This window comes from Microchirus variegatus (assembly GCF_963457635.1).
Source record: "Microchirus variegatus genome assembly, chromosome: 11".
In the NCBI taxonomy this organism is placed as follows: domain Eukaryota; kingdom Metazoa; phylum Chordata; class Actinopteri; order Pleuronectiformes; family Soleidae; genus Microchirus; species Microchirus variegatus.
This window is the reverse complement of record NC_139812.1, coordinates 2,293,149-2,306,794: the sequence shown is the minus strand read 5'-3', so window position 1 is coordinate 2,306,794 and position 13,646 is coordinate 2,293,149. Positions and strand designations below refer to the sequence as shown.

The 13,646-nt window shown below is 40.3% G+C and overlaps 1 protein-coding gene across 1 annotated transcript in view; it reads left to right on the top strand.

Annotated features, from left to right (window-relative positions):
• ccdc88ab (coiled-coil domain containing 88Ab) overlaps positions 1-13,646 on the top strand; it is a 74,159-nt gene that overhangs the window by 39,976 nt on the left and 20,537 nt on the right. Inside the window, exons 5-14 of the mRNA XM_083898085.1 lie at positions 671-729; positions 1,377-1,460; positions 1,568-1,708; positions 2,580-2,752; positions 9,015-9,096; positions 9,946-10,104; positions 10,238-10,384; positions 10,660-10,804; positions 12,006-12,184; positions 13,234-13,371. Coding sequence (XP_083754211.1) covers positions 671-729; positions 1,377-1,460; positions 1,568-1,708; positions 2,580-2,752; positions 9,015-9,096; positions 9,946-10,104; positions 10,238-10,384; positions 10,660-10,804; positions 12,006-12,184; positions 13,234-13,371 — 1,307 coding nt within the window. The remainder of the gene's footprint in view (positions 1-670; positions 730-1,376; positions 1,461-1,567; positions 1,709-2,579; positions 2,753-9,014; positions 9,097-9,945; positions 10,105-10,237; positions 10,385-10,659; positions 10,805-12,005; positions 12,185-13,233; positions 13,372-13,646) is intronic.

Genomic DNA, 13,646 nt, shown 5'->3' with positions numbered 1-13,646 from the left:
GAAATGAAAGTGGAATGATTGGATCAAATGTCTTTTGGCCCCCGACCTCAAATCACGAATGACTCAGTGTTCTGTTTTATTTACATGGGGAACGAGTACATGGATGATTTAGACGCAATCTGCTTCTAAAGCTCATTATGATGAAAGATGATTTTACCAACTCACTTGAAGGTTGATTCATACTTTCTGCATCCGCTGGTACGTTATGGTCCTTGCACATGTGACATGTGTGTCCGTACACATGGAGGATACGGTCGTCTGCTTGCAGAACAAAACTCTGTGATTGCTCCAGGTATGACGACAAAACCGGAATGGAACGAATGGAATGTGGGATCAGGTGTACAAGCATGGAAGGTACCAGACCAACAGGGGCCCGCATTTTTATTATGAATAAAACCGCATGCATGTTTGCTTCAGGCATCTCTCTGCAGACATGGAACATGGCGTTTACGCAATTTCATATTCAACTTCATCCAATATAAAGGCTGGAGTCCGTAGAAAGACCCCACCCCAGTTCCATTTTTCAATGAAGTGCTTAGATTGAAACACATTTAAGATTCTTTTTGTCAGACAAATGTGCAGCGACAAATTATCTCTTCTTGTTTCATGCAATCATGTTTACAGCGGTTTAGCTCTAAAATGTTCTTCTCTGTATTTTTCTCTGTTTTAGAACAAGGTCTGGACGAGATGAAGAAACTGTTGCTGCTGTTACTCGGCTGTGCGGTTCAGGTAAGAGTGCACTTAAACACAACAAAAATGAACGTTATGCTTTATCGGTAATGTTTCATTCTGATGCCTTAAATCTGATTTAGGTTCGTCCTCCAGTGATTGCTACCACTTGCTCCCATTGATTAGATTAAATAACTCACTCATTCAGCTAATCTAGTTTGGTCAATAACAGAGCAGGCCCTTTTCCTGTCAGGTGACAAAGCCTTCATTCAGCTTTCACTCACTGCACTCACTCTAAGATCTGGGGGCCCACGATGAACCAAGCAGAACCACCCTACCTCCTCAGATCTGCAGTATACCGCATTATATCCCATGATATCTACTACTAGCATTAAATTGATAACCAGTCAATTTTTCTGTTGTCTATGAGGCTCGCTGAATCAGCATAAGCACACAATGTAATAAAAGCAAATGAGCCACTAACATTTGTAAACAGTTAGCTCTGATCTCTGCCAGCAAGTTGGAAAAAATATCTTTGATCCATAAGATAAACTTTCACGTGAAGACTGCCCTCGTCTCCTGAACACAGCTGCTCACTTCCTGGAAAACTGTTTGTCGGAAGAACTTGGGCTTGATGTCTTCTCAGATGCTCTACTAACCTCTACTTGACCTCTAAAAATCTCTTTTTTCTTCTTCTTTGTTTACAGTGTGAGAAGAAGGAAGAGTACATCGAGCGTATCCAGACTCTGGACTTTCACAGCAAAGCTGCCATTGCTTCGCACATCCAAGAGGTATTTCTGCTCCATAGTAAACAAAACTGCATCTCCTTTGGCTTAATCCCATGTATTTGGTTATAGTTGAATCAGTTGAGTTAACGCTGCATTGGTGGTGATTTTAGGTGACTCATAACCAGGAGAACGTGGTCGACCTGCAGTGGTTGGAAAGTGGAGAAATTCCTGCTGAGGATTTGGACAGTCTGTCCCGAAACCTGGCTTTCCACCTCAAACACCTGGTGGATGAAAGGGACACGCAGCTGGAGGTAATGACACACACACACACACACATGCACACACTAACCATTTGGAAAGCTTAAACAAAGCCGTATCCATAACCACAACAAGTTAATGCCAAACCATCTTAACCTAACCACAATTCAAATCTCAGCCCTAAACTTCATCACTTCCTCAGACTTGAGGTTCTGCCTCTTTAGGACCAGGTTTTGGTCTCCATGGGGTCCCTGACAATGTCAGTGTTTATGCCAGAGAGGTTCCTTGCAACAAATAGAGATACACAAAATAAAGTATACACAGTAACTCTTTGAGCCAAACATGAAGTACAATAAACAAGGTAGCGCAAAGTACAACAAGGAGAGTATTACAAAAATGGTGTTTTTCAAAGTTATGTGGAAACTTTTTCCCTTTTGTGCCACCACAAGAGATCAGCCTCAGGAAGGAAGGGTTGGAACTGTTAACGCTCTCATGAAGTGTGTGTGTGTGTGTGTGTGTGTGTGTGTGTTTATTCAAACTTTATGCGTCATTTAATGAGTTTCCAACCCAGAGGGTACAGATGCCCACGACTGATAAAGCAGATGTGTGTGTGTATGGAGGGAGAGAGGGTCTGTAATAGTCTCCAGATTATCACTCTGTAGTCCAGCCGCTCTCAATTAAAATCCCATTTCCTGTCACGGGCACTTGATCAAAATAGGCTGTGTGTGGGATTGTGGATGTGCTTTTTGCCCCCGGTGCCTTTTAGTCTAGTTTTGGGGTGGTGGTGTTTTAGTGAATCCATTTATCTACTCTCCTCTTGATGTCCCATTGTTGATGTTCCACCTTTTAAATTAGAAGTTACTTCTGGACACATCTAAATCTAGCTTTGAGAAATATCAATGTATGTTGCCCTTTGTCTTCTAGACTATAGTGGAGTTGACCCAGGAAAGAGACTGTGTGCAGTTGTCTCCACTGGCTCCTTATCCAACACAGTCTCCAAATGACTCACCCAGCATGAGGAGGACCGAAAGTCGGCAACATCTCTCTGTGGAGTTGGCTGATGCCAAGGCCAAGATCAGACGCCTTCGACAGGAACTGTGAGTGCAACAGCTTTATCGCTTGGATAAGTAATTGCTGAAATTGAGGGAGGAAACGGGAAATGTAAAGAAACCGAGTTTAATTCCAGTAGCAACAACAAGGAAACTCAAAGTCTGACATCTACGGAGGTCGCAGACGGGGATATAACAGGAGAGTTTTTTCTCCTAATGTGGTTTGCTACTAGATTTTGCTATGCGAGACTGGCTCAGCAGTGTCATCGTAGATCAGTTATGAAGGTCAATATCATGGTAACTTATTGTAAGACAACCAATATTTAAAAATAAATCTCTAAGTCTCTATCTAGCTGAACAATAAATCAACATTTTGTGGAAATAATATGGCCTACTGCATTTTTGCAAAAAAAAAATTCAAGGGGCACAATATTTTTTAAAGCTCCCATAGAGTGGTCCTATAGCACATATATGCGAGTCTACTTACATACATTAATTCATTCAGCATTATTGTTTTTATAGTCAAAAACCTCCTAATTGCTGGAAACGAGCTGATAGAAATCTCTCCTCACTGAAGCTCTCGTCAGTAGCGCTGTTTCAGACTGAAATCTCACCCCCAGAAGAGAGACTGTGTTGTGATTGGTCAATACCTGGAAGTGACGTAATCAGAACACCCACTCTCAGAAGCGCAGCTCCCCCCTCTGGAACAGTGGATGCACTGTTACTCATTATCAAAACATTGTTTTAACGATGTTTAAAAATAGCTTCGTCACGACTCCCCGCTGTAGTCCCTTTGACACAGAGTCAGAAGACACTGTTGCAAGCGAAACACCTCCACAAAGGACATTCTTCTAGCAGGAGGATCTGCTGTTCAGGAGAAATGCTGTTTACGTAACCGGACCGGGTTTTTTCCAGAAATCTCGCTGAGTCTGAGATTACAATACAACACAGCGTACGTGCCAAAATGTGTGTCTAAATATACATTTAGATGAATTATTGTCTTGAGCTATTCACATCTTATTCTACAGGCTGAAGAGTTTTGTCTTTGTTTCTCACAGATTTGCACAAATATTACACCTTAATAATTGTAAACAAGTTTTTCAAATGAAAACAACAGTAATGATTCCTGTCAAAATAATCACAGTGAGATATTTATTCAAAGTAGTTCATTCCTATAATCAAAACAGAAAATGACCTCAGATGTTACAAAACATTTGCTGCTGTTGGCTGTTTAAAGATGAATTATGTTATTTATTTTAAAGAAGAATAGCAAAAACCTGCAGATTTTTTGTGACCGATGTAATGGGGACTGTGGTAGATACTGTAAGTTTGATTGACTGTATTTAGTCCTCAAACATGATGTGAACAGAAGTACAGAGTGGAAAAACCTCAGAGTCAATTTCCTCTCTGTGTCTTTATTATTCAAACGACACGTGTCTGCTGTGATGTCACTCTCCCCCCCACACACAAACACAAACACACTTCACAAGCAAACTACCCTCTCACAAACCTGCAGTGGCCTTTTAAATCCTGTCTATGAATAATAGAGTTTCCTTTTAAAAGTCTTGTAATCCCAGAACAAGGCTTAATGGTCAACATGGATCTGTTAGATATACAGGACGACCAACTTTTCATCTCACTGGTGCCCAAACATAATCATTGATTTAACAGACTGGCTGGTGCCATGAGGTGATTGTTGTGTTTTCAATAGATAAGATCATGTTTCAGCTAAAGTCCGTGTTAAGTCCAGTGCTCTGTGGTTTCTGTTTAAAGGGATCATGTCTTACATTTGAATGGCTCTTATTTCAAGACTAGAAGTACGTTCCTTTAAAATAAAAAGGCATAAAAATGAATATAACCTTCAAACATGAGACAATGTAACGGGACACGTGCCCGCTCACTTGGTGTGAATTTTCCAGAGATTTTCCGGAAGTTTGACTAGAGATCTAGCAGAAAATGTTATAGAATATAGAGTTTCTGGAGCAATATTTGGCCATTCTTGCATACAGCTATTCTGGACAACTGTAGGACAACTTGCCGGACAGTCCTGACGTTTAGTCATGGAGGTAACCATCAGAAATTAACAGAGCAGTATGACTAAAAAGGTAGAAAAAGTTGGTAATGCTGATTAAGTGATAGTGACAACACAGATGTGTTTCGATTGGCTGACGCTCGAGCAAAGCAAGAGAGACCCACAGTGCTTTTTGGCAATGGACCTTAATGGTGAGTAAAATTCCTCAGGTTGTATTTGGGCGTGTTCGTCTCGTAAATCTGCAGGAGATTTAGCTCTCCTGTCTCCTCTGTCAGGCAGACAATAGTTTGGAGTGAGACAAACTGAAAGCCTGAATGATGTGGTCGTAACTCTGAATGGAGTGCAGCTCACCCTCTGCTTGGTAAAAGAAGTGAGTGTGAAGTTGAATCTAAACTCATTGACTGGTATTCTCGGGATGAAAACATTCTTCAGTGTCGACATCTCACTTGACCCACATCAGGGTGATAAATCTTCAGTCGACCTACAATAGGGCTACACAACAAGGCCGTGAGTTGTTTTGTTTGTAGGTTGCCATGATGTTTTGTTTCTTTTACTTGTTGCTGTGGTGTCTCTGTCATGTGATGCGAGTCCGTCAGTGCTGATGAAGCCCTGTCACGTCTTTTTTGGGGCAGAGAAGTGTGTGTTTGTTGTTGAGTGGTTGTGTGTGTGTGTGTTACGTCTGAAGGGAAGCATGTCAGAGCTCGGGGCGATGGTTCAGTGATCCCAACTCACCACAGTCATCTGTTTGTTCATGTGTCCTATATATATATATATATATATATGATATATATTATATATATATATATATATATACAGTGTATATATATTGTATATCATACATATATATATGTATGTATGTATGTGTATATATATATATATATATATGTATGTATGTATACATATATACTGTATATATACATATATATATATATATATATATATATATATATATGTATACATATATACTGTATATATACATATATATATATATATATATATATATATATATATATATATATATATACATTAGCATGTATATATGTATATGTATATATATGTGTGTAAATATATTGTATATCATACATATATGTATATATATTATATATATATATATATACATATATATACATATACATGTATTTATGCAAATATATATATGTGTGTGTATATATACATATATATATATATATATATATATATATATATATATATATATATATATATATATATATATATATATATATATATATACATGTACCCATTAAGACATGTAGAGCTAGACTGTGAGTCCTATTCCAAAGCCAAACATTTATTTTGTACTGGTTTCATTTATCTTTCCTTAAAAATGTACATTATTTGCTTCACTGTTATTGTACCAGTTACACAGTAATACATAACACAACACAGAATCTGCAGCAATGAGTAAAATCATAACTTGACTTTAGTCTTTCTCGGCTTCAGATCAACCAGCCAGTTCACTCTGAAGTAGATTATTAACTTACTCTTACCTTGTTGACTCCACTGTGTTCAAATGTTTAACGGGATGTTTCCAACCAACTGTCCAAATGACCTTTGGTTTGCAGAATATCTTCATCCACAAGCTCAAACAAGCATCTGAAGTAGGGAATCAAGTCTATATAATTGATCATCAAATACCAGAGAAGGACCAGACAGATTATTAAAGACATGCAAGAAAAATATGTACAGATGCATACAGAGAAACACATTGAAAGACTGCACTTTGGAAGGCATTACAAATTTTTTAGTGTCTCAAACGCAGAGGGAGGAGTCCACATTATTGTGGTCCCGGCTCCAGTTAATAAAACAATTTGGATTTTCTGTTATGATTTGATTTGAGGCAAAAAGTATGCTACTGTGTCCCTGTAGAACCATTCCTATTATTATTTGTAGCAGTGGAATTTAAAATTGTTCCCATTTTGGTTTCCTAATATTAACCATCACAGGTTGTGCATTTTCAAGTGAAAGCACAATGATTCCTGCCTGAGTGGTGTTCCATACCCTATGATAGTTAGGCTTGGAAAAAGTAATTCTTTAGAAAGGCATTTATTCAGAGATGTTGTCAAAATGTGTGGTCATGGGTAGAATTTAAAGTCGGGTGTCAGTCAGGCTTTTATCAGTCTCAGAATAAAAAGCCATAATTTTAAATATGGCCGCGGTGCATACAAGTGTTTGTGTCTGTGCTCGTGCACATGCAGCGAGCGTTAAACCATTAACATAAGTAGCAGAGCCAGCTGCATCCATAATATGAGCCCAAAGCTAATCTGCCATGCTAGACTTGACAGGTGTTTGTGATTTGTGGCAAAGGAGGAGGGCTTGGAGAAAGGGGGGAGAGTTGGGTTAATGATGGAACAACAAAAACAGAAACTGCCTGAATATTGGCTCCAGATTTTTAAGATAACATCATCTGTGGGAGAAAGGAGGAAATACATTAGAGAACAACAACACAAAGGGAGACAGACTTTTCTTTATTGAGATGCTCCCTGAGAGCTGCAAACAAATATGTTCAGTAGAGGACACACTTACACATAGCTATCCTTTTATGGACACTGCATTGACTTCTGTTCATTTGGACAGTCTAAACACAGCATTACCCCAAACCTTAACCATAACCAGTTAATGTTTAACCCTAACCATAACCATACCACACTCTTAGCCCTAAACGTAACCAGTTCTGACTCATGAGGATCAGGTTTTGGTCTCCATGAGGAAGACTGGTTCTGACGAGATTAGTATTAATATGTCAGAACTGGTGACACATGCAAGTACACACGCACATGCACACACTCTCACTGGACAGTATCTCAAGAATGCAGTGAGTTTTTCTTCAAAGCAGTGGCACACATTCTTCCTCAGTGGTAGAAGGAGGGTGGAGAACTTGCACACACAAATACACACAGACAGTAAATATACGGCTGTTCTACTCCAGTGTCAATCACACTAATAATACAGTAGCGTGTTAAATAGCAAACCGTTCTGTTGCCTGCACCAGAACCTAAAACGTTCTCTCCCTCCCCTCCTTTAATCTGATCTGTCGTGGAGATGGAGACAGGAGTTTGAGCCACGGGGCCACATTTGCATTTGTTTGTCCCTGAAATGGTCACACGGTACTTCACGTTCCTCTCTTGTTTTGTCAGTATGCATGTGGAGTCTGAGTGTGAGGACCGACAGGAGGAGGATGTTTATCAGGAGTTGAATTCAGGGAAAGAAGACACATGAGAGACACCTTGGTCTCCTGACCAGCCCGCAACACAATAGGCTATTTTTAATCTAGGTTTTAGGAATCTGGGTTTGTGGGTTGTCTGACTAAAGGCCACATTATACTTCTCCGACTGCGTAATGCGTTATCCGTCTGCGTCACCACGTAGACCACTCGAGCCTTTATACTTCTGCGTCGTGGTGACGGATAGGCGCTGCAATTTCCCGCCCAATCAGTAGGGGTCGCTGCGCTAGGTTGTGCTACAGTGAGCAATGGCGTCCGAGGGAGAAAGACTGTTGTTGTTGAAACAGCGGCCGTTTCTCACTTTTCTGTGTCCCGGAACGCAGTTTTAAGATAATTTGAGGCGAGAAATTGGCCATTTAGAGTCTAAACATGTGCTGTGTGTGTTAAGATATGACGTATTTATAGTTTGGCAGCGACGAAGTCGGCGGTGATCAGCTCCGCCCTCTGTGGACGCTCGCTGCTCACTGTGAGCCGGCATAGAGCAGCTTAGCTCGGCCTGTCCTGAGGACCAATCGCAGCTCTTGCCGTCTCCTACGCAGAGCACTTTACGCAGGAGTATAAATTGGGCTTAAGGGTTATATATGATGGGATATGGCCTTCTTCACTTAAAGTCATAACTTAATTAATCTTTACAATTGTGCCTAAGTAGGATTACTCTCTAAAGTTTAAATTAACCTTTAGTTTAGTCTCTAACTGGTATTAATGCTTCCTCTTGTATGACAAATTGCAAAAAAAACGTACCCAAAACAATCCAAGCAGTGTAGAACTGCTTCAAGTAAACGCTGAAAGTGAAGTAAAACGATGAAGCTATTCGGACAAATTCTGTGAACTACTCTGTGCAACTGTGTCAATAAGTTTCCACCATTAAATGATGACACTGCAAGTCTTAAAATGGAAGATCCCTAAAGGAATGAACGTCCTCGTACGTTCACAAATGCGCACTGTTAGAAACACTTGGCTCGTGACGGTTACATACTCGCACTGTTTCCATGTTTTGCCCTTGTTTATCATCTAACCCTCATCATCTCGTATTTCAGAGAGGAGAAGAGTGAGCAGCTTTTGGACACCAGGCAGGAGCTGGAGAACATGGAGGTGGAGTTCAAGAGGCTTCAGCAAGAGGTGAAGCTGCATCTCACAGCAACCCGCACAAATCTGGATACACACACACACAAACATTCATATCCTCCCGGCCCCACCCGTCCTTTCTCCTTCCCTCCTCACACCTGCTCCTTCCTCCTCCTCCCTCTACGTACTCTACTTCTGTGACAGTGCCAGGCTTTAATCAGTTAGCTCGTGCCTCAGCTCATTAGAGGCTATTAGAGCTATCTTTAGTCCAGCAACGGCCTCACATGGCTTTTGATTTGGCGTGGGTGGCAGGCTGACAGTGGAGCTCACAGACCGGATGCTGTGCACATGGTGGATGAGTTCAGGGAGTGTGTGCGTCAGTCTAATCTGTTGTGTGGAGAGATGCTTCTGTCTGATATCTCTTTGTCTAACTGAATGAGTGTGTGAATTGTTCTTGTTCTACATTTATTCATATAGAGTGAGTGAATATACCCACAAGAAAAACATGTCCTTTTGATCCATGAATGTATTTATCATAACTGTGAATGCTTTTTTGCAAATGTCTCCACTAGGGCAGCAACGATTAGTCGATTATTAATCAATTCTAGATTAATCGCCAATGATTTTTGATTAATCAATTTTAGTGTTGTTTTTTTTAACTAATCAAAAACAGAAATGTCAATATTTGATGGTTTCTTTGCTCTGTATAAGAAAGGAATTATCATCATTGAAAAACACATTTGAACATCATCATCAAAGCGAGGTTTGGGAAACACTGATCAACATTTTATAGACCAAGCAACCCATCGATCAATTGACAAAATAATCGACAGATTAATCGATTATGAAAGTATGAAAGTTGCAGTCTAGTTTCCTCCATTATTATATTATCACCTCCTGCAGAGCTACCAGCTGCTGTCGGACGCTCGCTCAGCTCGGGCATATCGCGATGAGCTGGACTCCCTCAGAGAGAAAGCCTTCCGTGTGGACAAACTGGAGAGCGAACTGAGCCGATACAAGGAGAAACTTCACGACATTGAGTTTTACAAGGCCAGAGTCGAGGTACGCCAATGTCATACACTAGGCCATAATACAATTTGAATTGTTTGATATATTCAATAAAACTAGATTTTTTTGGATGACAAACGTGTATAAATATGTATGTAAAAATCTAAAATAGTATTTTATTCTGTAGGAGCTGAAAGAGGACAACCAGGTCTTGCTGGAGACTAAGAGCATGTTGGAGGAACAGCTGGATGACAGCAGGACTCGCTCTGACAAACTGCATCTCCTAGAGAAGGAGAATCTGCAGCTTAAATCCAAGATCCATGACCTGGAGAGGGTGAGATGATGGATTCATGTTGTGTCGGTACAGACTTACTATAGTGATGATGTATTTGTTTCAGCGCAATAAACGTTAAAGTCAAAAATCAGGAATAATAACTTTATTTGCATGTTTTTTTATGGGTTTGAAAACGTATTACTTATTTTCTTCATTTATGTGATTTGCCTTAATGATTAAAAGATGATGGATAGTTGAAGTAAATAGAAGAAGAAAGTACAACTCTTTCTGCTGTTTTGTATTCAGTATTTGTGCATGGCCTCTGTTCTCTCCAGGAGAGGGACATGGACCGTAAGCGAATGGAGGAGCTGTTAGAGGAGAACCTTGTGCTCGAGATGGCGCAGAAACAGAGCATGGACGAGTCCCTGCACCTGGGATGGGAGCTGGAGCAACTATCTAAGACGCCAGAGCTCACTGAAAGTAAGACATAGGCTTCATCCATGCAACTAATCCATCCATTTTCTACCACTTTACTCCCAATAAGGGCTGTGGGTGGCGCTGGTGCCAATCCCAGCTGACACAGGGTGAAAAGCAGGGTACACCCTGGACAGGTCGCCTGGTCTTCATGTGAAAACTGCATTTTTCGATAAAAAATGATGGGCTTCCATATAAGCGTTTAAGCACTTTATCAGACGTGATCTGCATCCATACTAATACACCTTAAAACAAAATCATATGACTAGACAGGTACAGTGGGCACGTGCATGATGATGAAAACAGGAAGCCCATTCTCTCTCTAAAGTAGCAGTCGCTTAAAGGTGCCATATGTAAGAATGTGGCCAAAAATGGTTACTACATTCAAATTCAAAACACCGAGGTCTTTTAGGTTTCATTTTCTGACGTGGCAACCTATGGTTGCTTGGCAGCTGAGGCTCTACTGACTGCAATGATTGGTCGACGGCGGTAGGTGGCGCCACATGCCAAAACATGATTTCAAAACATAAACATGATTTGCAGTCTGCAAAAGATTTTTTTTAATGCAAATATTTTGTCTGTACTGTTGTTGTTGGTGAGTTCAGTTTGTGATATGAATATTATTCCTGAGTCTCTGTGACATATTAGGAGGATTGTATGGCCAGTTGCTTTAGATTTATAACATAATGCGCCTTTAATTTTAGTAAACTAACGGGAAACAATAGTGTTGAAAAGTAAGAGCATGAATCTCTGTTAAAAGACCATAAACAAGGTTAAAGCTGAAACTTTTTCAGGGATTTTAAAGTGCTGGGCTCTTGTGGACAACTGTTTTATCATGTTATTTGAAACCAGGTTGAAGAGCTTCAGAAGGTTGAACAGACCAGGCTTTGGTTAATGGCTCTTGTCCTGGTGTCATCTCTATGGCCCTTGTGCATTTGCCAGCCTCCACTGTGCTTTCTTTCCACTTGGTTAAGAGCTGTAATTAATATTCAGTCACTCCTGGAGGGTAATCTGTGCATTTGGCTTATAAAGCCTGTTAAGAGGTTTAAGTGGCCAGGGATCTGTTTCAGGGAGGGGTGTGAGATTGATGTGTTAAAATGGCACTAAAAAAGCCTTAAGACATGTTAAACCAGTGTGTTTTGTATTAATTACATTTTTGAAAGTAGTTCGGACACTGAATTGCATTTCCTGGTCGTGTTTGACTCAGTCCCTCAGAAGTCTCTGGGCGAGGAGGTAAATGAGTTGACCTCAAGTCGCCTGTTGAAGCTGGAGAAAGAAAACCAGACGCTGCTGAAGAGTGTGGAGGAGCTCAGAGGAGCAGCCAGTAAGGACACTGTGGCAAAACTGGCTAAAGTCAGCCAAGAAAACCAGAAACTCAACCAAACCGTGAGTAATGAACTGCATGTAAGTGTTTTTCCTGGACTGGATAAGAATCAAAAGCAGTTTCCTTTTACACCTTAAGAACCATTCATGAATTTTAATTAATGACTGTACGGTTTAACATTTCCTTATCTTTGAAGCGGTTTTAGGCATCAGTATGTTACAAAAGTACACAATTATTTCTAATGCCGTCATAAAATATCACATTTGACATGATAGACCTTGAGTTTAGATATTTCAGAGGTTGAAATGATAATCTTACCACAGAAGTATAATTCGGACAGATTTTCCTTATGAGTTAGAAACTGCTTGCAGGTCGTTTTCCCCTTATTCCGGCCCTTCTCGGTCTCACTGCCATAGCATATTGGCCAGCCACTCCTCCATAATATATCACCCTAACACTTGCCTGTAGACCCTTTCACACAGTGGCAGGAATAAAAAGAAAGGAGAGTGCATAGAGAATGAAAGCAAAGCTGTAAATCCAGGCAGCTTCTTGCATTTTCTTCTCCAGCCTCTGACTCTTTAATGCCCGCTCACTAAGAGAAGTCTCTTGGCTATTTTCAGAAACATAAGTGTCTCTCTGTTCCCTCTGAATCGAAAGCATAAAATTGTCTTTTTCTCTCACAAAGGGAACATTCAAAAGTGATTATGTTGAAGTCAAGAACCAAAATGTTATTAAAACGTGATTGCAGATGCTGGTGGACTGGAATATACATGTCATTAAATGTGTGTGTGTCTCTGTTATCCGACACCTTTTGGAGACACATTTCAGACAAAAAATACCATCTAATTGAGGATTACATGTCCTTTTTAGGGGCAAAATCTAGCTGGAAAATAGCTGATTTCTACATTTGTTAGTTAAGGAATATTAACATGAGAAGGGTAAACTTTCTTATAGGGTAGAAAACATAGTGAAAATTAGAAAACGGTGCTTATAAGTTGACGGAAAGTAATTGACAGCCGCCATAGGGTCGTTATCTTGAACACTGACCAAATAATTAAAACCAAATCAGTGCAGTACGCCGTTTTGAAAATGTGTCTTTGTATGTTTGCAGCTGGAGCAGCTGCAGACTGAACTGACCACAGACAGGGAGTCGCTCCGCTGCGCTGAGTCTCTCAGCACTGACCTGATGAAGGAGAAGGCTCTTCTGGAGAAAACCCTCGAAACCCTCAGAGAGAATTCTGAGCGACAGGTACATACACATACACACGCACACACACACACACACATACAGTAAAAAAGGGATTGAAATGCGTTAGTCTTGTTGTGATGGTTGATTTAATGTTGTTGTTTTTCCTGCCTAAATGCCACATTGTTTTGCTGCATGCCACATACATGTGGTCAATTTAATACATTGCACAGACCGACTTATGTAGGAATGATAATTATAACATTGAGCGTTTGTGTGTTCTAACATGTATCTAATGTTGCTGTTTGTGTACTGGACATTCATACAGTCAGATACAG